Raw genomic sequence first — 25,452 nt, forward strand, 5'->3', positions numbered from 1 at the left:
AAGACCTGGGACTCAAAACCTCCTAAGTGTGCGGCCTTTAACTCTAACCGTTCCGTTCCCCAAAGGGACAAGCTGGGGAGGATCAAAACATGTAGAAAGAAGTTGTGGTCTCAGACTGTGCGGGGAGGGACTAGGCGGTAGGAAGCCCAAGGCTGTGCGGGCCCGGGATGGGAGGGAGAGGGAGGAGGGGGGAGCGCCGCGGAGCGGACCCAGGCCCCAGCCCGCCCGGGGCTCTGGACACAGCCCCGCCTCCTTCCGTCCGCGGACTCCATTTCCCACAATGCCCGGCGGCGGGGCGGCCGGAAGGCCGTGCGTCCCGCGCGGGGCATGATGGGGGAATTGGAGCTTTCCATCATGGCGGCTTCCATTTCGGGCTACACCTTCAGCGCTGTGTGTTTCCACAGCGCCAACAGCAACGCAGACCACGTAGGTGCCGGGCCCCCTGCCGCGGCCGTAGAGGCCTTCAGCCTCCACTTTGGACCAGCGTCCGCGGCCAGCCCGGGACAGCTCGCTGCTCTGCCCCCGGGCTCGGGGCGGGCCCGACGAGCCGGTGACCCCGGCGGCTCCCGCCCCCGGCCGGCTCCCGGGTCCCCGGTGGGCCTCTCGGCGTCTTCCGCCGCCGGCTGTCCCGGGCTCGCTGCTCCGGGAGCAGCCAGCCTGCCCCGCCCGGCCCCCGGCAGTGTCAGTGGTCGCCCGGCGGAAACAGCGCCGGCCCCTCCCTGAGAGTCAGGCTTCCGGACCTTCGAGGGGCGCCCGCCCGGGGTCCGGACGGGGCCGAGGGGCCGGGCTTTGAGTGTAGTGGAAGCACCAGCCCCGCCCGCCGGCCTCGCCCGTTGTCCTGGCGTGCGGTGGGGGAAACCAGGCTGTCACTGTGCATACTAGTGTGTTCTTCGCCCTGATGGAAAATGAGAATGTAAATAGGTGTGTGAGGTGCAGGGTCCGTTTGCGTTTCCTTGAGGAAGTTGCATATTTAGTTCCTCAGAGAATGTTCTAAGGTCTAGGTGAAATAGGGAAGTGACAGCTCTGCGTACCAAGGAGAAACGCTTAGGCTTTGGAACTCCCAGGGGAAGAAGAAAAGCTGTTTCAGGATCTTTCATTTTACGAATTGCCTTTTCATGTCACTGGCGTTTGGTTGGAAATTCCTTATGGAAGTGGAGAAGGCGGTCCTGAATTTGGTGGGCATCGCTACAGGGTGCTTTCAAATTGCAAGATTATTTTAAGTGATGCTAATAGGGAATGATTCGTGTTCATTAAATAAGTGTGCGTGTGCACGTGTGTGTGATTGTCATTACAAAGCAAAATTAGGCTGCAGAAGGGAGAACTGAATTGAGTTTGATGTCAGCAGTCTTAGCTTCCATTAATTGATAACTGATTTCACGAGTGATTTCATTAGCAAATTTAATGGTTGTAATGCTTTTCATCCCTTCAGTGTTGATGGTAGAAATTGCTAGGAATGTATACAGTGTAGGTTTTTTCCCAAAGGCAACTCTGGGCTTCGGTATTGTAGCCAGCCATTTATTAATGTAGATGGTTTGTGATACTCCTCCTGTCCATAGACTACTGAATATGGGTTCAGTGATACTTTTTCACTTTGTATTAGGTGCAAAACCTTCGTATCATAGTTTATGTTTAGGGCAGGACTATGGTAAGAATAAGAACCTACCTGTTGAAAAGTGAATTGTTTTCTTACAAACTGTGGTAAGATGACCATATTATTTATCATCATCATCGAGCGATGATGATGATAGCCATATTATTTGGCTGATGATATTATTGTTAATATTATTATTTGTCTGCCCTAGGGCTTGGACTCAGATCCTAGCGTCATCCCTGAGCTCTTTTTGCTCAAAGCTAGCCCTCTACAGACACTTAGAGGCACAGCTCCATTTCCAGTTTTCTGGTGGTTAATTGGAGATGTCTTTCCTGGCCAGGCTGGCCTTTGAATTGCTATCCTCAGATCTCAGCCTCCTGAATAGCTAGGATTACAGGTGTGAGCCATCGGTGCCTGGTTTGTTTAGATTATTATTAACTTAAGAGCTATGCCTTTAATGTCTCATGTTCTAGGCATAATGCTAAATTCATGGAAATTTCCCCCAATCCCTATAGCTTGCAATTGTGTTTTATATAACCATGCCTGTTTATATTAACCTTGTAACAATTATGGATGTTGGATACATAATTCTTGATTTGTTTCTTTGTTTATTTTTGTGCTGGTACTGGGGCTTGAACTCCGCCCACTTCTCTGTTCAATTCTGGTGCTCTACCATTTAGCCACACCTCCACTTCTGGCTTTTTGTTAGTTAATTGGATATAAGAGTCTTTAGGATTTGTCTGCCTGGACTAGCTTTGAATCATGATCCTCAGATCTCAGCCTTCTGAGTAGCTAGGAATATAAGTGTGAGCCACCACAACCTGGCTTAATTTCTCTTTTAAAGTTGAAAAACCAAGAATTAATTTTTATAATACATACATGTTTATACTAGGCAAGAGATTAATATAAAACTACACAGTCTGTAGACAAGGCTAGCAAACTTTCTGCAAAGGGCTAAGTAGTAAAAGATAGTAACAATGTGTAAGGTTTGGAAGCCTTGTGGTCCCTGTTGGAACTACTCAACCCTGCTATTGTATGGAGCAAACAGCTGTATGGTAGACAATATATGAATGAAGGTGACTGAGTTCTATTGTTTACTTATAGACTCTGAAATTTGAACTTTATGCAAATTTTAACAGTTCATGAGGTATTATTCCTATTTTTATTTTTTCCAGCCATTTAAAAATGTAGAAATTTTACTTATCTTGCAAGCTGTACATTAGTGGCATTGGACAGGATTTAGCCTCACACTGTAGGTTGCCTACTCCTATAAAATAACAGACTTTGGTAATTCAGACCAGTAGATAAACATACTTCAGAGTGGTTTTATTATTATTTTTATTATTATTTGCACTGATGAGATATCTCACCTCATACTTAAGTCTGTTATGGTTACTAGGAAAATAGTGAATGATGAATTAAATTTTAATTTCAAATAAACAACATAATCTTTTTTTTTTTTTTTGGGTCCGGTCATGAGGCCTGAACTCTGGGCCTGGCCGATGTCCCTCAGCTCCTCAGCTCAAGGCAAGCGCTCTACCACTTGAGCCACAGTGCCACTTCTGGCTTTTTTCTTTTTGTTTATGTGGTGCTGAGAAATCGAACCCAGGGCCTTAGGCATGCAACGCAAGCACTCTACCACTGAGCCACCTTCCCAGCCCACAAAGCTTTTTTTAAAAGACAAGTTTATTGGTGCTTCTCAAACTGATTGTCATAGACACTTTTTGGCGTCTGAGAGAATTTTATTGTAAAGGAAATCTATATTACTCAATTTTGGGACATGCTTTGAATGTGATAATTGGGGGTTTTAGGACATTCCCCCTTCCCAAATCAAATTTAGAAGAGTGAAGTTTTAAAACATCTGTCTTCACTCACCCCTCATAGATTGATACTTCTAACTGAAAATCTTTTCCTTTTTTTGGGTCCGGTCATGGGGGCCTGAACTCTGGGCCTGGGCGCTGTCCCTCAGCTCTTCAGCTCAAGGCTAGCGCTCTACCACTTGAGCCACAGTGCCACTTCCGGCTTTTTTCTTTTTGCTTATGTGGTGCTGAGGAATCGAACCCAGGGCCTCATGCATGCAAGGCAAGCGCTCTACCACTGAGCCACCTTCCAGCCCCCTGAAAATCTTTTAAACTAGGAAGTTTCTATAACTGGTTTGATGGATCAACCTAGAAATGAGAAATATCTTATAGAAAAACATTATTTCAGCAAATTTATTCAGCCAGTGTTTGTTGAGTATCTGGTTGGGTGTGTGGTACTGGGCTAGGTACAGAGATACAGCAATAAACAAGCACAAAGTACCTTTTCTGAGCATACATTTTAGCTGGTGTAGACATCTATCTATTTCTATAATTCTGTAATATGGTAGTGAGAAGCCTAAGAAGAAAGGCAAGATGAAGGGGACAGAACCCGGAAGATGTACTTTGCCATATGTTGGCCTTCCAAAGCCTCTCTGATGTACCATTTGAATAAAGACATAAATAAGGGAAGGAAAGCCAAGTATTGTTGCTTCACATATGTAGTCCTAGTTACCTAAGAGGCTAAGATCTGGAGGGTTGAAGTTCTAAGCCAACCCAGGCAGATTGGAGATTCCATCTCCATCTCCAATTAGCAACCATGCAAGTATCTAGGGGGAGAGATTCCAGGATGGATTAGTACTAGTATGTTCTCTACAGGAATATTATTTTGGCATTAGGGTGTGCCCTATCCAGCCGAGCTTGTGCTGAGTAGCAGCAAGTATTCCAACAGGTAATTTGCTGAACAATGCAGACTGATTTTTTTGGGGGGGGTCAGGTCGTGGGGCCTGAACTCGGGCCTGAGTGCTGCCCCTCAGCTCTTCAGCTCAAGGCTAGTGCTGTACCACTTGAGACACAGTGCCACTTCCGGCTTTTTTCTTTTTGCTTATGTGGTGCTGGGGAATCGAACCCAGGGCCTCAGGCATGCAAGGCAAGCGCTCTACCACTGAGCCACCTTTCCAGCCCCAGACTGATTTTGTTTTTCATGATATACTGAATTTTATTTTAGAAAGCTATATTGTTTTGACTACTAAAACAAAATTAATAAAAAGATAATAATGATAATAACGGTGATTTGCAGAACAAAAATAAAAAATCAGTGGCTTGACAGAAGTTTGTTTATTCTCTCCTAAATCCAAATTAGGTATTCATGATAGTCAGGCAGCTCTCCTCTTGATGCAGGAATACAGATTCTTCCATGGATTCTGCTTAACTTTGATACTTGGCTTCCATTGTCATGAATTTCCACTCATGTCCAGAAGCAGTCATCCCAGGCAGGGTCCATCCTCAGACAAAGTCCACCGAGGCCTGGTCCTTCCATAGGCACCACTGTACCTCCATGTTCTCTCAGGTCTCCTGCTCCTTCAGAGGTTTCTCCATCTCTCAAAGTCCAAGATTTCTAGCTTCAGTTAAAATTTTCACTGAACGTATCTTCTAAAAACAAGATTGCTTTGGCTTTCATAGTCTTCCTTCTTTCTTTTCACATTCATTAATCTTCGCTCGGGCGGGCCAGAAGCTCTGGATCTCCTCCTCTTCCTCAGGAGTCCCAGCATTACAGCCAGACTGATTTTTTTTATAAACGTATTTTTTTATTATGAAAATACTGTACAGAGGGGTTACAATTACATGGGCAAGATAATGAGTACATTTCTTTTTTTTTTTGGTCTGATCGTGAGGCCTGAACTCTGGGCCTGGGCACTGTCCCTCAGCCCTTCAGCTCAAGGCTAGCACTCTACCACTTGAGCCACAGTGCCACTTCTGGCTTTTTTTTTTTCCTGCTTATGTGGTGCTGAGGAATCGAACCCAGGGCCTCATGCATGCAAGGCAAGCACTCTACCACTGAGCCACCTTCCCAGCCCTAATGAGTACATTTCTTATCAAGCATTGTAGCCTCCTCCTTTGTTTCCCCTTCCCATCCCTTCCCATCCTCCCCCCACACCCCCAACCAAAGTTGTAAAGTTCGTTTTTCGACATAATGACTTGTACATCTCAGTGTTGCAGTGGGTCCTCCTATATCCCTGTTTTAACGATTTGTTTTTTCCCTTCCCCTCCACATATACCAACATCATATATAGTGAAAGCAGGGGTTATACCGTGGTGGAGGGACATACAAAGCAACAAAGACATTATCTTATAAATATGTTAGAAACAATTGCATGAAAGATCTTTCTCTCTTTTTTTTTGTCAGTCATGGAGCTTGAACTCTAGGCCTGGGAGCTGTCCCTGAGCAATTCAGCTTAAGGCTCATGCTCTACCACTTGAGCCATAGCGCCGCTTCCAGTTTTCTGGTGTTTTTTTTTTTTTAATTGTGTTTAAGTGATTACATAATTTCCCAAATTTCACAGTATTGTGGGATAGTGATGCTCAGTTAAAGTCATAAACACATTCTAACTTTCCTGGAGCAAATTGTTTATCACGGTCTATAACATATAACGGTGTACACATATATACCATACATGTGATCAGCAGCATGGGGTTATTTAGTAGTGGTTTGACCAGATGAGTGGAAGTTCTTTGTTTCTTAAGTCCTGTTAATTTTGTCATATCACCTAACATTTTGGATTTAACATCCACTTATCAGGGAGACCATGTACCGTTTGTCTCTTTGCTCTTGGCTTACCTTGCTCAACATGATTTCTTCTAGCTCCATCCAGTTCCCTGCAGATGTCATTATTTTGTCATTTCTAATGGCCAATGCAGACTGATTTAATGATAGCGATTCTCCAGAGTTACAAGTAATAAATCAGCTTCTTCATTTGTATGTCTAAGTGTGTGTGTGTGTGTGTGTGTGTGTGTGTGTGTGTGTGTGTGTGTGTGTGTGTGTGTGTGTGTGTGTGTGTGTGTGTGTGTGTGTGTGTGTGTGTGTGTGTGTGTGTGTGTGTGTGTGTGTGTGTGTGTGTGTGTGTGTGTGTGTGTGTGTTGGTTCTAGGGCTTATAATCAGAGATTGTTCCGGCTTAGCTTTTTCACTCATGGCTAGTACTCTGCTACCTGAACCACGCCTTCACTTCTGGCTTTTTGTTGGTTAAATGGAGATAAGAATCTAGTGGATTTGCCTGTACAGGTTGCTTCGAGCCTTGAACCACTGACATCTGCCTGACTTCTACAAAGAGGAATGAATGACTTGCTGAAATCATTCCCTATGCCAGCCTAAGAGTACTTGTATTGTGTTGACTTTTTTTTTTTTTTTTTTTGTCGGTCGTGGGGCTTGAACTCTGGGCCTGGGCGTTGTCCCTCAGCTCTTCAGCTCAAGGCGAGCGCTCTACCACTTGAGCTACAGCGCCACTTCTGGTTTTCTGGTGGTTTATTGGAGATAGGAGTCTCACGGTCTTTCTTGCCCGGGCTGGCTTTGAACCGCGATCCTCAGATCTCAGCCTCCTGAGTAGCTAGGATTACAGGCGTGAGCCACCAGCGCCCGGCTTGTGTTGACTTTTTTATCCTTTCATGATTAGTAAGTTTTTTTTTTTTTTTTTGGTGGGTTGTGAGGCCTGAACTCTGTGCCTGGGCACTGTCCCTCAGCTCTTCAGCTCAAGGCTAGCGCTCTACCACTTGAGCTATAGCCTCATGCATACAAGCACTCTACCACTGAGCCACCTTCCCAGCCTTTAGTAGGGTTTTTAATAGAATGAAATAAATTACATGCTGTTTTAAGAAACAACCTTGGGATATTCTGCTTCCTGAGCTTTTTTTGACATTGCTTATGAAGCTTAATAAGATTTAAGAAATGAATTCACTCAAAACAGGAAGGCCTTGACAGGATTAAAATAATATTTGTTTTCTTATGAAATCCTTTTTTCTCCAAACATTCTAATTAGTAGAGATACCTCATTGCTTTATTTATTGGTTTAAAAATAGTATTTATATGCTAAGCTTATTTGGGCTGTTTTTAAAATTATTATAAAATAATGTCCTTAATCCCTCTTAATTTTAGTAAAAATATCTTTATATTTAGCCTGCAATTGTTTTCTTTTACTTTTAGGAAGGCTTTTTGCTGGGCGAGGTAAGGCAAGAGGAAACTTTTAGCATCAGTGACTCACAAATCAGCAACACAGAATTTCTGCAAGTAATTGGTGAGTAAATTTCTCATTGACCTTAGAAATACACTTCTTTTTTTTTTTCATAATTCAATAATTTATTCCTCTAAAAAAGTGTAGAAGTATGTAGCTCTCATCCACAAGGTATATATGAATGACATTTTAAATGGAGGCCTTTTATTATTGTTTCTTTTATCAAAGTCTTAATGTACTGTACCAGCTCTGTACTGTAGTGTTTTAGTTTTAATGAACTTCACATGTTTTTGTATTCTTTCAAATTGTTTGCTGTATATAAAAGATGCTCACTGCAAAATGCTGGAAGGAAAAAGGAAACAAAAGTAATTCAGAACTTCCCAGAAATGTACAGCTTTTACATTTTAAAAAGGTTCTGAAATATACATACAAGCATGCTTCTGCAGAATTTCCAAAATTGAAAATAAAAATAATAAAATAACTTCTCACTCTGTAGCAAATCCAGGGCTCATACATTCCAGATTAATTCAGTAAAAAACTCACAAGTAAAATAATACATAGTTAAGGGAAATGTTATACAGACTTTTTTTTTTACACAGAAGTACATAATTAGATTTTTTTTTTTTGGGGGGGGTCCGGTTATGGGGCCTGAACTCTGGGCCTGGGCGCTGTCCCTCAGCTCTACAGCTTAAGGCTAGTGCTCTATCACTTGAGCCACAGCACCACTTCCGGCTTTTTTTTTTCTTTTTGCTTATGTGGTGCTGAGGAATCTAACGCAGGGCCTCATGCATGCAAGGCAAGCACTCTACCTCTGAGCCACCTTCCCAGCCCCATAATAAGATTTTTAAAAATCTATTGCCATTCATTTATTTTTGCACAAAACCACATATGTCACCAGCTTTTTCTTAACTTAAAAAACTTAAATAAGACACCAGGTGAAAACTACCCTTTGCTGCCCTTTTTTAAAAATTTTTTGTAGGGTTTTCTGTTTTTATGTGGATTTTTTTCCTGCTAAGAATTGCATTTCTAGAGAAGAAAAGCCCCTGCATTAAAAACAGCCCATTAAAAAAAAATCAAAGTTATGATGAATTCTGGGGGAAAAAAGCACCCCCAAAGTGGTAAAAAATTACGTATATCGGGGCTGGGAAGGTGGCTCAGTGGTAGAGTACTTGCCTTGCATGCATGAGGCCCTGGCTTCGATTCCCCAGCACCACATAAGCAAAAAGAAAAAAAGCCGGACGTGGTGCTGTGGCTCAAGTGGTAGAGCGCTAGCCTTGAGCTGAAGAGCTGAGGGACAGCGCCCAGGTCCAGAGTTCAGGCCCCACGACTGGACCCAAAAAAAAAAAAAAAAAAAAAAAGGATTACGTATATCTACTTTACAGTTTGTCTTCTCCCATGATAATAGAAATATACTTTTTTTTTTTTTTAAATTTGGGTCCAGTTGTGGGCCTGAACTCTGGGCCTGGGCGCTGCCCCTCAGCTCTTCAGCTCAAGGCTAGCACTCTACCACTTGAACCACAGCACCACTTCCGGCTTTTTTTTTTTTTTTTTTTTTGCTTATGGGTGCTGAGGAATCGAACCCAGGGCCTCAAGCATGCAAGGCAAGCGCTCTACCACTGAGCCACCTTCCCAGCCCGAAATATACTTCTTGTATATATACTTGTCATTTATTTTGCTCTTTGGCTCATAATTAATTTTAACTAAAATATTAAATGGATGCTAACAAGTTTATTTGTGCTGATAAGTGATATGTTTTGTGTCAGTGCATAGCTGTATGTGTGGTTCTTCTGTGCAGCTGTCCCTATCCAGTAATTGATCTGATTTTTACTGAATCACTATGTGACCATTCGGTAGTCTCTTCAAAACCACAGTGAACCTGAAGTTTGTAGTTTAGGCTCTCATCATTGCTAGTATCACTCTATATTATAATGAATGGATGCCTTGTGCCGATTCTTCCTAGAGGGATCTGACAAAGATGGTCATACCAAAGATGCTTGCTGAATCTACACAGCCTTCTGAGTCTAAAAGTCAGTCATTTTGGAGCATGTGACTGGGGAGGAGGAAAGGGTGTTTATTGATGTAGATGCTTTTAGGTACATTTTGAGCAAAATACCAAATAGCACATCTTGATATGCAGGACTAAGCAAAGGGTGTTTTATTTATTTATGTAGCAAACATCTATTGCAGAACTTCCATGACTGAGGCATGGCCAACAAAGGAGTATCCAGATCTATCCCTGCATTTTGAAACTATGGGAAAAATAAAGCAACTGTACAGAAATACCACCAGACAGTGCAAGATGAGTGCTGTAAGAGAAACAAGTCTCGGGGCTGGGAAGGTGGCTCAATGGTAGAGCGCTTGCCTTGTGTGCATGAGGCTCTGGGTTCAATTCCTCAGCTCCACATAAGCAGAAAAAGCCAGAAGTAGTGCTGTGGCTCAAGTGGTAGAGCACTAGCCTTGAGCTGAAATGCTGAGGACAGTCAAAGGCCCAGAGTTCAGGCCCCACAACCGGCAAAAAAAAAAAAAAAAAAGAGAAACAAGTCTTATTAAATATCTGATGCTGCGAGAAAAACCTAGTGGAGAAACTGCAAAGGACTTGGCAGGGCCAGAGGGCTGCACATTCAGGGAAGTGCAGAGCAAATCAGGCATAAAACATAGATGATACCTGGCCTATTTCTGTGTGACTAAGGCTCAAGATGTGTGAAAGTGAATGGTGTGTGGTTTGAAATACTGCTGGCAGGTTAGATCACACTGTGACCAAGTCATCAGTTTTGATACCCTTCAGGTAAATAAACTGGAGGACAAGGATAAAGAATTGAGGGATAAATGACTGAAGGTTCTCCAAAAGAGTCAAGACCTGCTGGGTGCCAGTGGCTCACACCTGTAATCCTATCTACTCAGGAGGCTGAGATCTGAGGCTCCGTGTTCAAAGCTAGCCTGGGCAGGAAAGTCTGTGAGACTCTTATCTCCAATTAACCACCAGAAAACCAGAAGTGGTGCTGTGGCTTAAAGTGGTGAACACTTGCTTTAAGCTGAAGAGCACAGGGACAGCACCCAGGCCCAGAGTTCAAGCCCCATGACTGACCAAAAAAAAAAAGTCAAGACCAAACTTTGACCTCACACAGTTCTGCCCTGCTGAGTAAGGATTTGTTTTGTGTATAGAGTATAATTCACCTTTAATTCAGGTCATATTGAAGTGGTTTTGATTTACATAACTCTTTAAAATCCTAAATCAGAGAATTTCATTTCACAGGATATCTGGGTAGTTACTTACTATTTACATCTTGATTTTCAAAATTGTATTTCTTTCTTATGACTATTCTGGTTGGCTATCTAGCTATCTTTGCAGAGCTAGGGATCAAACCCCAAGGCCTTATACATGTGAGAGGTAAGTACTCTACAACTGAACCACACCCCCAGCCATATTTATTTATGTCTTTTGTTGTTGTTGTTGTTGTTGTTGTTGTTGGTCATGGGTCTTGAACTCTAGGCCTGGGCACTGTCCCTGAGCTCTTCAGCTCAAGGCGAACACTCTACCACTTGAGCCACAGCGCCACGTCCAGTTTTCTGGAATAAACCTATTGGAGATAAGAGTCTCATGGACTTTCCTGCCGGGGCTGGCTTTGAGCCATGATCCTCAGATCTCAGCCTCCTTAGTAGCTAGGATTACAGGAATGAGCCACCAGAATCCAGCCAGACATCTTTTCTTTTTAAAATATAAGTTAATTTAAAAATCTGTGCCTACTCATTTAAATTAGAGCTGTCCACTTTTAGTTCTAAGCGTGGTAGGTAGGGAGAGAATAGTATCCTCAGGTAATGAGGTGACAACAGTAACAATTACTAGAAAGAATGAAGGGAGGGAAAGAGAGGCAATACTCAGCTCTCCCAGGAGGATCATGGTTCAAAGTCAGCCTGGGCAAGGAAAGTCCATGAGACTCTTATCTCCAATTAACCACCAGAAAACTGGAAGTGGTGCTGTGGCTCAAGTGGTAGAGTGCTTGCCTTGAGCTGAAGAGCTGAGGGACAGTGCCCAGAACCAGAGTTCAGACCCCACGACTGACCCGGGTGGGGAGAGGGGGGAAGAATCTCATCAATTTTTTTTTTCTCCCCTAGGCTGGCTTTGAACTACAATCCTCAAATCTCAGCCTCCTGAGTAGCTAGGATTATGGATGTGAGCTACCAGCACCCAGCTAACAAAATAATCTTAAAAGAGATTAGTTTTTTCTTTTCCCTGAACTGGATAATCTTTTTTTTTCTTTTGTTAGTCATTGGGCCTTGAACTCTGGGCCTGGGCAATGTCCCTGCCCTCTTCAGCTCAAGGCAAGTGCTCTACTTCTTGAGCCACAGCGCCACTTCCGGTTTTCTAGTGGTTTATTGGCCACCAGAGTCTCACGGACTTTTCTGCCCAGGCTGCCTTTGAACCATAATCCTCAGATCTCAGCTTCCTGAGTAGCTATGATTACAGGCGTGAGACACCAGTGCCCAGTTTGGATAATCTTTTTAGTACAAGTAATATGTATACTTTTTTTTCACCTGATGCAAAGAGACAGCAGCCCACCCTTGTCTCTTTATGAATACATTTTTAAAAATTATTTTTTCCCACTTTAAAAATTATTTTTTCCCACTTTCAGTGTTTTGGTGGTTAATTGGAGATGAGTCTCACGAGCAGTGAAGTCTGGGCTGGCTTTGAACTGCCATCTTAGATCTCGGCTTCCTGAGTAGCTAGGATTATAGGACTGAGCCAACAGCACCCGGCTATAAGTAATATTTTTACTACTGACCTTCCACATTCTAATGACTGTCTCTGAAGTAACGTATAATGATGTACTCTGGGCTGGGAAGGTAGCTCAGTGGTAGAGTGCATGCCTTGCAAGCATGAGGCCCTGGGTTCGATTCCTCAGCACCACATAAACAGAAAAAGCCGGAAGTGGCGCTGTGGCTCCAATGGTAGAGCACTAGCCTTGAGCTGAAGAGCTGAGGGACAGCGCCCAGACCCAGAGTTCAGGCCCCATGACCGGCAAAAAAAAAAAAAAAATGATGTACCCTGTCATTTTTAGCCCCGAAAGAAGGAAATACTTCTGGAGTTGTCTTCACTTTCATCACTATATCAGCTCTATAGCTAGGCAAATGAATTCTTCTTTCCTATAGAAGTTATGTATGTATGTATGTGTTGGTGATATAATGTAAATCACTGGTACCCGAGTTTGTAGTAGTTTTGTTTTAATTAACGTAAAACTACACCCTGGAACTCTGAGGCTATGGATTTTTTTTTTTTTTTTTTTTTTTTTTTTTTGCCAGTCCTGGGGCTTGAACTCAAGGTCTGGGCACTGTCCCTGAACTTCTTTTGCTCAAGGCTAGCATTCTACTTCTTGAGCCACCCCACCACTTCTGGTTTATGTTTATGTGATTTTCTGTTTATGTGGTACTAAAGAATTGAACCTAAGGTTTCATGCATGGTAGGCAAACACTCTACCACCAAGCCACATTCCCAGCCCAGAGGCTATGGATTTTTAAACAGCAGGTGATAAGTTGCTCCCTAGGAGAATGTGATAAATAGAATTGAATGGTCAACTTATCTCTTCTTTATAAAAACAGTTCAAACCCTAGATCCTCTAATGAACTTGAAGGAATTGTTCATTTCAGAAGTTCTTAGGATCTGCCTTATAAATGACTGTCTCCTTCAGTATTCACCATCTTTGCAAGGGTTAATAGACTTAAAGAATTCCTTCTCAGCCGGGCGCTGGTGGCTCACGCCTGTAATCCTAGCTACTCAGGAGGCTGAGATCTGAGGATCGCGGTTCAAAGCCAGCCCTGGCAGGAGAGACCGTGAGACTCCTATCTCCAATAAAACCACCAGAAAACCGGAAGTGGCGCTGTAGCTCAAGTGGTAGAGCGCTCGCCTTGAGCTGAAGAGCTGAGGGACAGCGCCCAGGCCCAGAGTTCAAGCCCCACGACCGACAAAAACAAAAAACAAACAAAAAAAAAGAATTCCTTCTCCTTCAAATCATCTGGCCCAACTTGTCAGCTAGTTATGAATGGTAGGTGCTTAAGACCCTTTTCTCTGGCTGGGAAGGTGGCTCAGTGGTAGAGTGCTTGCCTTGTGTGCATGAGGCCCTGGGTTTGATTCCTCAGCACCACATAAGCAGAAAAAGCCAGAAGTGGCGCTGTGGTTCAAGTGGTAGAATGCTAGCCTTGAGCTGAAGAGCTGAGGAGCAGCGCCCAGGCCCAGAGCTCAGGCCCCATGACTGACAAAAAAAAAAAAAAAAAAAAAAAAGACCCTTTTTTTTTTTTTTTTGTCGGTCGTGGGACTTGAACTCTAGGCCTGGGCGCTGTCCCTCAGCTCTTCAGCTCAAGGCGAGCACTTTACAACTTGAGCTACAGCGCCACTTCCGGTTTTCTGGTGGTTTATTGGAGATAGGAGTCTCACGGTCTCTCCTGCCCAGGCTGGCTTTGAACTGCGATCCTCAGATCTCAGCCTCCTGAGTAGCTAGGATTACAGGCGTGAGCCACCAGCGCCCGGCTTTTTTTTTTTTTGTTTGTTTGTTTGTTTGGGTTTTATTTTAAATGTATTTTTTTGTCTTTTCTTTTTTTTTTTTTTTTTTGGTACTGGGGATCGAACCCAGGACGTTGCACTTGCTAGGCAAGCGCTTTGCCACTGAGCTACATCCCAGCCCGACCCTTTTCTCCCTAAGTTGTATTTACAACTTTTTGGGTATTTTTTTCAGACATGGGGCCTGAACTCAGAGCCTGGGTACCAAGCACTGACCCTGAGGTCTTTTGCTCAACGTTAGTGCTTACCACTTTGAGCCACAGCCCCACTTCCAATTTTCTGGTGGTTAATTGGGGATAAGAGTCTCATGTACTTTCCTGCCTGCGTTGGCTTTGAACCACCATCCTCAGATCACAACCTCCTGTGTAGCTAGGATTACAGGCATGAGCCACCAGCACCCTTATAGCTTTTATGCCACTTGATTAAATACTTCCAATCAGTGTTTACTTTTTCCTGTGATGAGTTGCTGAAATTGGTAAGATTGAATAAGACACACAATAGCTGCATGTTCCTGAAAGACCTTCAACTGTGTGCCCATCACACATGGGCAAACAGAGCAGAACTCTTGTTCTCCAGTCTGCTTGTTCTATCTTGTGTCCCTGGTGTAACTGTTGAGCAGGCACACCATACTGCCTTTGCTTCTGGTTTGATGGAAGACTGTCTTCATTATCAAAGATTTTGTTTAAAAACAAAAAATCTGGGAGTGGAAAGGTAACTCAGTGGTAGAGCACTTGCCTTGCATGCCAGAGGCCCTGGGTTCAATTCCTCAGCACCACATAAGAAAAAAGAAAAAAGCCGGAAGTGGTGCTGTGGCTCAAGTGGTAGAGTGTGCTAGCCTGGAGCTGAAGAGCTGAGGGACAGTGCCCAGGCCCAGAGTTCAAGACCCATGACCAATCAAAAAAAAAAAAAAAATCTGGGCTGGGCAGGTAGCTCAGTGGTGTAGTGCTTGCCTCAAATGCATGAGGCCCTAGGTTTGATTCCTCAGCACAACATAAACAGAAAAAGCCAGAAGTGGCACTGTGGCTCAAGTGGTAGAGTGTTAGCCTTGAGCTGAAGAGAGCTTAGGGACAGCGCCCAGGCCCAGAGTTCAAGCCCCAAGACTGACCAAAAAAAAAAATAATCCTAAGCTATTTTATGGTTGTCTGTGTCTCACATGATTAACTGAAGTGTTTTCCTTTCTTTTTACAGAAATCCATAACCATCAGCCTTGTTCAAAACTTTTTAGGTAAGCTACATGCTTTCAGTTCTTATTAAAAGGATTGATTAAAAACTAGTGAATTGGGGGCTGGGAATGTGGCTTAGTGGTAGAGTGCTTGCCTAGCATGCATGAAGCCCTGAGTTCGATTCCTCAGTAACACATAAACAGAAAAAGCCAGAAGTGGTGCTGTGGCTCAATTAGTAGAGTACTAATCTTGAGCAAAAAGAGCTCAGGGACAGTGCCCAGGCCTTGAGTTCAAGCCCCAGGACTGGCAAGAAACAAAATTAAAAAAAAAAAAAAAAAAAGCAAAGCTAGTGAATTTAGGCCTGTAGCAGATTATGACTATAAAATTACAGTAATAATTGAAGGAACCCAAAATTCTTATTCATTTAACTCTAGCTATGTGTGAAGTACTATGTTAGATTAGGAAAGGGGATGGGAAATGTATAAATCATGGCTTCAGTGATTTAGAATGGGAGACTTCTTCACCTCCTATCAAAAGCTTTGTACATATAGAACAAAGTTAAGATGACATACAGATAAAAATACTTTAAGAAGTGTTATTTTTTTGTGACTTTTTGACATATTACATAAGAAGTGAGAAATTAAAAATGTTCAGTGGAGCCAGGCAATGGTGGCTCATGCCTATAATCATACCCACTCTAGGCTGAGATTTGAGAATTGCAGAGCCAGCCTGGGCAGGAAAGTCTGTGACACACTTATCTCCAATTAACTGCCAAAAAGAAAACCCAGAAGTGGAGCTGTGACCCAAGTGTTAGAACTCTAGCCTTGAGCAAAAAGCAAAAAGCCCAGGATCAGTGCCTAGGCTCTTAAGTTCAAGCCCCTGGACCAGCATCAGAAAAAAAGAAAAAAAAAAGCCAGGCGCTGGTGGCTCATGCCTGTAATCCTAGCTACTCAGGAGGCTGAGATCTGAGGATCGCGGCTCAAAGCCAGCCCGGGCAGGAAAGACCGTGAGACTCCTATCTCCAATAAACCACCAGAAAACCACCGTTGAGACTCCTATCTCCAATAAACCACCAGTAGCTCAAGTGGTAGAGCGCTCGCCTTGAGGTGAAGAGCTGAGGGACAGCGCCCAGGCCCAGAGTTCAAGCCCCACGACCGACAAAAAAAAAAAAAAAAGAAAAAGAAAAAAAAAAAGAGGTCAGTAGTCAACTCTCACATGTAAGTAAAGGAGACAGCTACAGTGGCTTATGCCTGTGGTAGTTGTGGCTACTCAGAAGGCTGAAGCAGGAGAACCACTTAAGCCCAAGAGTTTGAGACTAGCCAGGGCATCCTAGCCAAACTATTTCATCCAGAAACCAGTGGTTTATGCATATAATACTAAACTACTCAGGAGGCTGAGATCTGAGGATGATGATTCAAAGCATTCTGGGCAAGAGAGTCCAAGAGACTCATCTCCAGTTAACCACAGAAAGCCAAGTAGAGCTGTGTTCAAGTGATAGAGTGCTAGCCTTTATTACAAAAGCTCAGGCCCAGAGTTTTAGCCCCAGGATTGGCTGAAAAGAAGAAGAAAAAACATCTCTTCAACTTTTTTTTTTTTTTTGTCGGTGTGGGGCCTGAACTCTGGGCCTGGACGCTGTCCCTCAGCTCTTCCGCTCAAGGTTAGCACTCTACTGCTTGAGCCACAGTGCCACTTCTGGCTTTTTCTGCTTATGTGGTGCTGAGGAATCGAACCCAGGGCCTCATGCATGCAAAGCAAGCACTCTACCACTGAGCCACCTTCCCAGCCCTTCAAAGAATTTTTTTAAGTAAGGAAGGGGTACATATGACTTACCTTTGTGCTTACTGTTTAAGCTAATATACACCAGTTTCATTATATGACCAACTAAACAACAGACAGAAAGAAATGAGAAGACAACATTCAGAGGGAGAAAGCAAACAATAGAAATAGATCTGGAGGGAAAAGATAGGACAGAGGAGTCCAGTATCTCCCAGTCCCCACACTTCTCCAAAACCACCACCTAGGCTCTGTCATCTTTCTAAGCCTCAAACCCTACCATCTGATGGCTGGAATGCTTTCCCCTGTGTGCTGCATAAAACTCCCCTAGGCCCTACTTCTGCCTCCCCAGAAGGCATGCCAGTGTGCTTCCAGTATGCCCACATAAACACCATTCAGTGTTCTTGATCATTCCTTCACCCCACCAACCCCTTTGGCCTACCTCTTTTTGCTGTTTGAACCCTGAAGCTCTCACTCTAAACACCCAGGCTCTGATACCCCAGCACCCCTGACTCTTACCATGTCTACTCTTCACATACACCTCTACTCTTAGACTATTATAGAGGACTGTCATCATGCCAGCTGGCTACCAGTAAACAAAGCCTGAAAGTAGCCAAGAACCCCACCTAGTTTAGATTTACACATAACTGAAAGTGGAATGGGGAAGCTATAATAAGACCAATAGCAGAGGAGCAACTATTGGTCATTTGAAAAGAATGTCAGATGTCAGAGCCATGAAATGGGCGGAGTTTTATTCTACACACTGCCTCTGTCTCACCCCTGAAAGAATCTGCTCTAGGCCTGGTGTAGCTCCACTGGATGTGCTTGGCCTCCCCCTGCTAAGGAATTCCATAAAACTGTCAGTACCAGAGCAAGGACAGGATTTGATTGAGTTTAATTCAGATATTCATAATTCCTAGAGTTAAAAAAACAACAACAAAAAAAACCTTAGAGATCAGGTGTCTACTCCAAACTCCTTATTTTGCAAAAAAGGAAATGGAGAACAGATAAAGTGACTTGCCCCACATTTTACAGGAAAAAGCAGAATTTGGGCTGGACCTAGTATCTCTTGGTGCCTGAGTCAGTGATTTTTTGAACTCTTTCCTGCCTTTAGGGCCTGCACTTACGGTAGTAAGAGGAGGATGGCATTCCTAGGACAGTCACCAGAGACAGGAAAGTATATCTGAGCTCATTGCATTGGTCTGTTTGGGAAGTGAATGCATTGTTTGAAGCTAACCAGACCTGGCTTCAAATCCCAGCCCTTTTGTGCTAGCTCTTCAGCTTGGGGCAAGTCAGTTAACATTGCTATCTTTATCTGTAAAAAATGGAATAAAACTTCCTGATTGTTGGGCTAAACTCATACCTCTCATCACTGATGCAAGAAGGATGTGATTGCATGAGAAAGCATGCAGCTGAGTGTCTCATTAAACATTCAGCAGATATTCATCTCCCTTCATTTCTCAGAAAATGATGTTATTTTTGATGCTTAGAAACAAAGATGTAGCAGCCATTAGAAACTACACATGTGTAATCACTTGCTGTCAGAACCTCCCTCCTGAGGAAGTAACACCATTTGATTATAGTGATCTCAACTGTTTGATACAAAAGAGAACTTCATACCAAGAAAGCATTAAGACTGATTTCTCTTTATATGCCTTTGAAGACAAGCCATTACATCTTTATTAGGGTTAAATACCCCATGGGTACATATAGCTAAGCAGGTACAGGTCACTGTACTATGGAATTTTGACAAGAATTTTTTTCTTCTCTAAAAAAACAGTTTTTATGACTATGCAAACAAAGTTAATGAAGAGAGTTTGGACAGGATTCTGAAAGATCGGAGAAAGGTATGTTTTATTTATTACTCCATCTAATTTGAAAATAGTTCTTGGGGGGGGGGGGTTGGGGGAGGATGGGAAGGGATGGGAAGGAGAAACAAAGGAGGAGGCTACAATGCTTGATAAGAAATGTACTCATTATCTTGCCCATGTAATTGTAACTGTATTTTCACAATAAAAAAAATAGTTCTTCATCTAAGCACTCAAAAACAGAAAGGAATGTAAAATGGAACAATTATAAAATGGAATAATGATACTTTATGCTAATATGTAAGACTTCTATTACTTAGATTTTAAAGGTAAGTTACAGATATGAGATAATGTTGATACTCTTTTTTTTTGGGGTTCGGTCGTGGGGCCTGAACTCTGGGCCTGGGCACTGTCCCTCAGCTCTTCAGCTCAAGGCGAGTGCTCTACCACTTGAGCCACAGTGCCACTTCCGGCCTTTTTTTTTCTGCTTATGTGGTGCCGAGGAATCGAATCCAAGGCCTCATGTATGCAAGGCAAGCACTGTACCACTGAGCCACTTTCCCAGCCCTGTTGATACTCTTTTACCAGAAAAAAAAATTAGATATTTATAGAATTATCCCATTATGTTAAAATAGGAAATAAAAAGTGAACTATAATCTGGAAAGATAACGGCAGTTCAGTGAACTGTGGATGGTATGTTTTTTTTCTACTTGTAATTTAAAATAATTTTGTAAATGTTTAATGTTCATTAATTTATAATCAGGAAAAATATTTCTCAAAAATGTCAATTTCAATCAAACATCATTAGATATGTTATTCCTATTCTTTTTTTTTCCCTTGGGGCTTGAACTCAGGGCCTGGGCACTGTGCCTGAGCTTCTTTTGCTAGTTAGTTCTCTGTCACTTGAGCTACAGCGCTGCTTCCGACTTTTTCTGTTTATGTGGTACTGAGGAATCAAACCCAGGGTTTCATGCATACTAGGCAAGCACTCTACCACTAAGCCACATTCCTAGCCCCTGTTACTCCTATTCTTATCAACACATGCATATGATTTTCTATTACATATGGTAAACAAATCTGAATAAAATTGAAATGATCCAAGTTTTGTTATTTATTGTCTGAAAGCTTCAATTTACTGTTGGGCACCAATGGCTCAGGCCTATAATTCTAGCTATTCAGGAGGCTGAGATCTGGAGGATTAGACTTCAAAGCCAGCCAAAGTAGAAAAGTCTTCAAGACTCTGTCTCTAAATAACCAACAAAAATCCAGTCTAGAGGCATGGCCCAAGTGGTAGAGTGTCAGCTATGAGCAAGTAACCCAAGCAGGTTCAACCCTGGTACCTGTAACAAGACAAAACAAAACAAAAACTCTATTATATCATGAACAGGGTTTTTTCTCTTTTTTTGCCTTAAGACAATAGATTGACTCTTGAGGCATCACTTAAAAAAAAATTCTCAACTTGTCAAGCCAAGTGTAATTACAGCCTTCCTAGTGTCTTTCTTAGTACCACTGCTGAGTAGAGTAGGCTCATGTAAAGGAAGAAAGCAACATAAAAGAAAGAATAGGAAGTCTGTAAGGATGGGGTGGAAAAAAGGCAGAGTGGCTTCATGTGTGGCAGCAAGCTTAGGAAGCTCTGTCTGCTGATCCATCCAGGGTATGTGCTCAAATGGGAAAGGGCATTGTGAGCTCTGCTCTCATTTTCAGTGATTTGCATGGGAGCAAACATTCTGGTATCTCTCAGCAGTCCATCCCTCATCTCTCAAGTAACAACTTACTTCCTCATTTGTTTTCAGTTTAGATTGTGAGCTTTTAATGATAACGGCTTTATAAAACTGAACTTCATTCCAAATGGCTTTATAAAACTGAACTTTGTTCCATTGAGCCTCTTAGTATAGCACAGTTTTCTAGAGTACTCATTACATATTAAAGTACATATTGAAAGGACCAGAAAGTTGTGTGTATTTTTTTAATAGGTTTCAAAACTGTAGACACTAAAAATAAATAAGAGCCGGGCACTGGTGGCTCACACCTGTAATCCTAGCTACTCAGGAGGCTGAGATCTGAGGATCACAGTTCAAAGCCAGCCCGGGCAGGAAAGACTGTGAGACTCCTATCTCCAATAAACCATCAGAAAATGGGAAGTGGCGCTGTAGCTCAAGTGGTAGAGTGCTAGCCATGAGCTGAAGAGCTGAGGGACAGTGCCCAGGCCCATAGTTCAAGCCCCACCACTGACCAAAAGAAAAAATAAATAAATTTTAAAAAAATAAATAAAAATAAGTAAGCTAGGCATGGTGGTACATGCCTGTAATCCCAGCTCTAGTTTATTCTAGTTTGGATCCCCTCCCCCCTCAAGAAAGGCACAAAATTATACTTTTTCCTCAAAAGCTGTACTACCTACAAAGATATACTTAAGATGTTAGGATTGAGTCAGGCCCCAGTGGCTCATACCTGTAATCTTAGCTGTTCAGCAATATGACACTGGAAGATTGTGGGTCAAGGCTAACCTGGGCAGAAGAGTCTGTGAGACTCCATCCCCAAAATAACAAGGAAAAAGCCAGGGTGGAGGCCTGCCTCAAGTGACTCAAGAGCACTGCTAACCAAGTATGAGGCCTTGAGTTCATATCCTAGTCTGGAAAAATAAAAGTTGAGATAGAGGCTATGTTTTTGTTAGGAAAAGCTTAGGTACAGAGTGGTCAGAGAATTACTACTCTAGCAGAATTCATGTTGTATTTATAGTTTCTCCAGGCCTCAAATTTTAGGCTAAGACCACCCAAGGCCAAAGGAAGATTTCTGTTTTTTGTTTTTTTTGTTTTTTTTTTTTGTCGGTCGTGGGGCTTGAACTCTGGGCCTGGGCACTGTCCCTCAGCTCTTCAGCTCAAGGCAAGCGCTCTAGACCACTTGAGCTATAGTGCCACTTCCGGTTTTCTGGTGGTTTATTGGAGATAGGAGTCTCACGGTCTTTCCTGCCCGAGCTGGCTTTGAACCGTGATCCTCAGATCTCAGCCTCCTGAGTAGCTAGGATTACAGGCGTGAGCCACCAGCGCCCAGCAAGATTTCTGTTTTCTGAAAGTATCTACTTTTCAACAGAAAATAAATTTAGTACTCCTCTTAGTATCTTCATAAGGCCCAAAAGATCCCAGGATTAGCATGATTATTTTGGCTCCAGGAAATGTAAATGAATGTTAAGAATAGAGAAGAAAGTCTATGGGAGAAATTGGTAATGAAGCGTAAACAAGCAGTTTATGGAGGATACAGTTTAGAGGAGGTTGTCCATGATTCTTTTTTTAGGTGTGATCATTTATTTGTTACTCTTAAAGTATTCTTTTTTTTTTTTTGGTCAGTGTGGGGCTTGAACTCTGGGCCTGGGCACTGTCCCTCAGCTCTTCAGCTCGAGGCAAGTGCTTTACCACTTGATCCTCAACGCCACTTCTGGTTTTCTGGTGGTTTATTGAAGATAAGAGTCTAACAGACTTTCCTGCCTGGGCTGGCTATGAACCGTGATCCTCTTATCTCAGCTTCCTAAGTAGCTAGGATTACAGTGGTGTGAGCCACCAGTGCCCAGCAAAGTATTCTTTATTAAATTTTGCTAATGGTTTATTCTAGTATAACAGGATTAAGTAGGGAGAAATGGAAGAATGGATTAGCATTTCCTGCTTCCCACACAGGAAATGGGAGTGAAGACTGCAGAGATTCTTAGTTTTGATTGAACTCAGACTTAGAAGCGAAGCTCAGAGAGGAGCCTTCATCTCTTGGCAATCTGTTTCTTGAGATTTTCTTTGGCTTTCTCTTCATCCTCTTGGCCAAAAGTTGAGCATATTCTGTGGTCTCAGCATGTTGTTTGTTCAGAGCAACATGCCAGTGTTTATACTTCAGGACACATGGAGTAACAAGATGCTGGGTCTTGGGAGCATGGGCCTGGGTTTCTTGCCTTCTTTGTTCATTGGCTTTTTGGCAACAAATTGGCTGACATCTTCTTTAGAGAGATTGAAAGGTTTGCATATTGTGCTAGCTCTTTTGTACTCCAGACAAAGAGGCATAGTATCTTATTGGTCCAGGAATATCCCTATCTCCCTCTTTTTTGTTAACTAATTTCTAGTTGAGAATGCTCAGGTAGACATTTTCTTTTTTTTTTTTATTGTAAAGATACTATACAGAGGGTTACAGTTACATGAGTGAGGTAATGAGTACACTTCCTCTTGAACATTGTTACCCCCTCCATTGTTTTCCCCCTACCATCCCTTCCCTCCCTACCTTCCCTGAGGTTCTTTTTTTTTTTTTTTTTGATTGTGATTGATTACATAATTTCCGGAATTTCACAGTATTGTGGAATAATGATGCTCATTTAAAGTCACAAGTTCATTCTAACTTTCCTGGAGCAAATTGTCTCAGATAGACATTTTCAGTGCAACCTCAGATGTACATTTTCTCTCCAGTTCTCTTTGGTCTTTAACATGCCCTTTTCTCAGCAACAAGTAAACAAGTCAAGATACTCTGCTTCATAGGAAAGCCTTGTTTGTCATTCCTACTTTAGAGTGTCAACAGCAACTTCTGTGACCATATGCTTCTTATAAAGAGTAGGAAATTCACGCTCACTATTCACTTCAGTGAGTTCCTAACAGCCAGAGGACAGGAAGGAGATACTCAGCTTCATTTTCACGCAGCTGCCTGTACAGGAGGTGCCACAAAAAAGAGGCCACCTGGGTCTGGGAAGGTGGCTCAGTGGTAGAGCGCTTGCCTTGCATGCATGAGGCCCTGGGTTCGATTCCTCAGCACCACATAAGCAAAAAGAAAAAAGCCGGAAGTGGCGCTGTGGCTCAAGTGGTAGAGCGCTAGCCTTGAGCTGAAAGCTGAGGGACAGCGCCCAGGCCCAGAGTTCAGGCCTCACAACCGGACCAAAAAAAAAAAAAGAGGCCACCTTACTTAGAATGCCTCATGGTGCTCCAGACATAGCTATCTGAAATATGCTTTTCAACACCAGTGAGCTAGTTCCCCAGTAATTTGTGACTAGCTTCTCTTTTAGTTCTAAAAGGTAGAATTGTAGACACCACCAATATGAATTGACTTGGCATCTCACCCTTCAGTTTTCAGATTGAAGGGAGAATCTGTTTATAAATATAGACAAATGTCAAATCATTATCAGTTGATAGTTGACATAAAGTAGAAAAGACAAATGATTGAAAACAGTTGGACTTGGCATAACTGAAAAGCACTGTTACTTAGCCTGTCACCATTTGTAAGATTCTGCTAGTCAATGAATATTTTGTGAAAACAAGTTATCTGCCAAGTGCTATTCAAGTCTTTTGGAGATAGAGTGTGAGGTGTGACCCAGGCCTGCAGGGGTAGTTCCAGTATTTAGCACAAAGGATCCAATCTTAGAATAAAGATGTCATGTTCACATACACTGAGAGCTCTCACTAATGGATAGTTTCTTTATCTTTTTTTTTTTTTTTTGTTGGTCATGGGGCCTGAACTCTGGGCCTGGGCACTGTCCCTCAGCTCTTCAGCTCAAGGCTAACACTCTACCACTTGAGCCACAGCACTACTCCTGACTTTTTCTGCTTATGTGGTACTGAGGAATTGAACCCAGGGCCTCATGCATGCAAAGCAAACATTCTACCACTGAGCCACCTTCCCAGCCCTCTATTTTTTGCTGGATACGGAACTACTTTTAAACTAGGTACCAATAGTTTACACTTGTAATCCTAGCTACTCAGGAGGCTGAGATCTAAGGATCTCAGTTGAAAGCCAGCCTATGCAAACAAATCTGAGAAACTCTTACCTTCAATTAACAAAGTAGAGGTGTGACCCAAGTGATAGAGCGCCAGACTTATGAACAAAAATTACAAGTGAGAGCAAAAGGCACCGAGTTCAAGCTCCAGAAATGGCACAAATTTTTACATGGGCAAGATAATGAGTACATTTCTTATCAAACATTGTAGCCTCCTCCTTTGTTTCCCTTTCCCATCCCATCCTCCCCTCCCCCCCCCCACCTAACCCTCCCCCCCCCACCACCACCAAATTTGTAAAGTTCATTTTCAACATAACGACTTGTAGGTCTCATTGTTGCAATGGGTCCACCTGTCTCCCTATTTAAACGATTTGTTTTTTCCCTTCCCCTCCACAAACATCAAATACAGTGAAAGCAGGGGTTATGGGGTGGGGAGGGACATACAATGGAACAAAGAAATAATATTATAAATGTGTTAGAAATAATCGCATGAAAGAAAAAAACATTTGAATACATATCTTAGGGTTCATTTCCCTAACATCAACTTATCTGACCTTTTCTGCTTGACTCACAAAATTTTTTTAACCCAAAATAAAAACTACATTTCAGCTGGGCGCCAGTGGCTCATGCCCAAAATCCTAGCTACTCAGGAGGCTGATATCTGAGGATCGTGGTTCAAAGCCAGCCCAGGCAAGAAAATCCATGAGACTCTTTATCTCCAACAAACCACTAGAAAACCGGAAGTGGCGCTGTGACTCAAGTAGTAGAGTGCTTGCCTTGAGCTGAAGAGCTCAGGACAGCACCCAGGCCTAGAGTTCA

At 42.8% G+C, this 25,452-nt stretch overlaps 1 protein-coding gene across 1 annotated transcript in view; it reads left to right on the forward strand.

Moving 5' to 3' along the window:
• The first annotated feature begins 327 nt into the window (after nt 1–327).
• Nucleotides 328–25,452, forward strand: part of Abraxas2 (abraxas 2, BRISC complex subunit) — a 41,283-nt gene continuing 16,158 nt past the window's right edge. Inside the window, exons 1-4 of the mRNA XM_069988261.1 lie at nt 328–426; nt 7,584–7,674; nt 15,350–15,386; nt 18,878–18,944. Of these exons, the coding sequence (XP_069844362.1) occupies nt 328–426; nt 7,584–7,674; nt 15,350–15,386; nt 18,878–18,944 (294 nt within the window). The remainder of the gene's footprint in view (nt 427–7,583; nt 7,675–15,349; nt 15,387–18,877; nt 18,945–25,452) is intronic.

Source organism: Dipodomys merriami, unplaced genomic scaffold (assembly GCF_024711535.1).
Source record: "Dipodomys merriami isolate MVZ:Mamm:240054 unplaced genomic scaffold, mDipMer1.0.p SCAF_35, whole genome shotgun sequence".
Lineage (NCBI taxonomy): Eukaryota > Metazoa > Chordata > Mammalia > Rodentia > Heteromyidae > Dipodomys > Dipodomys merriami.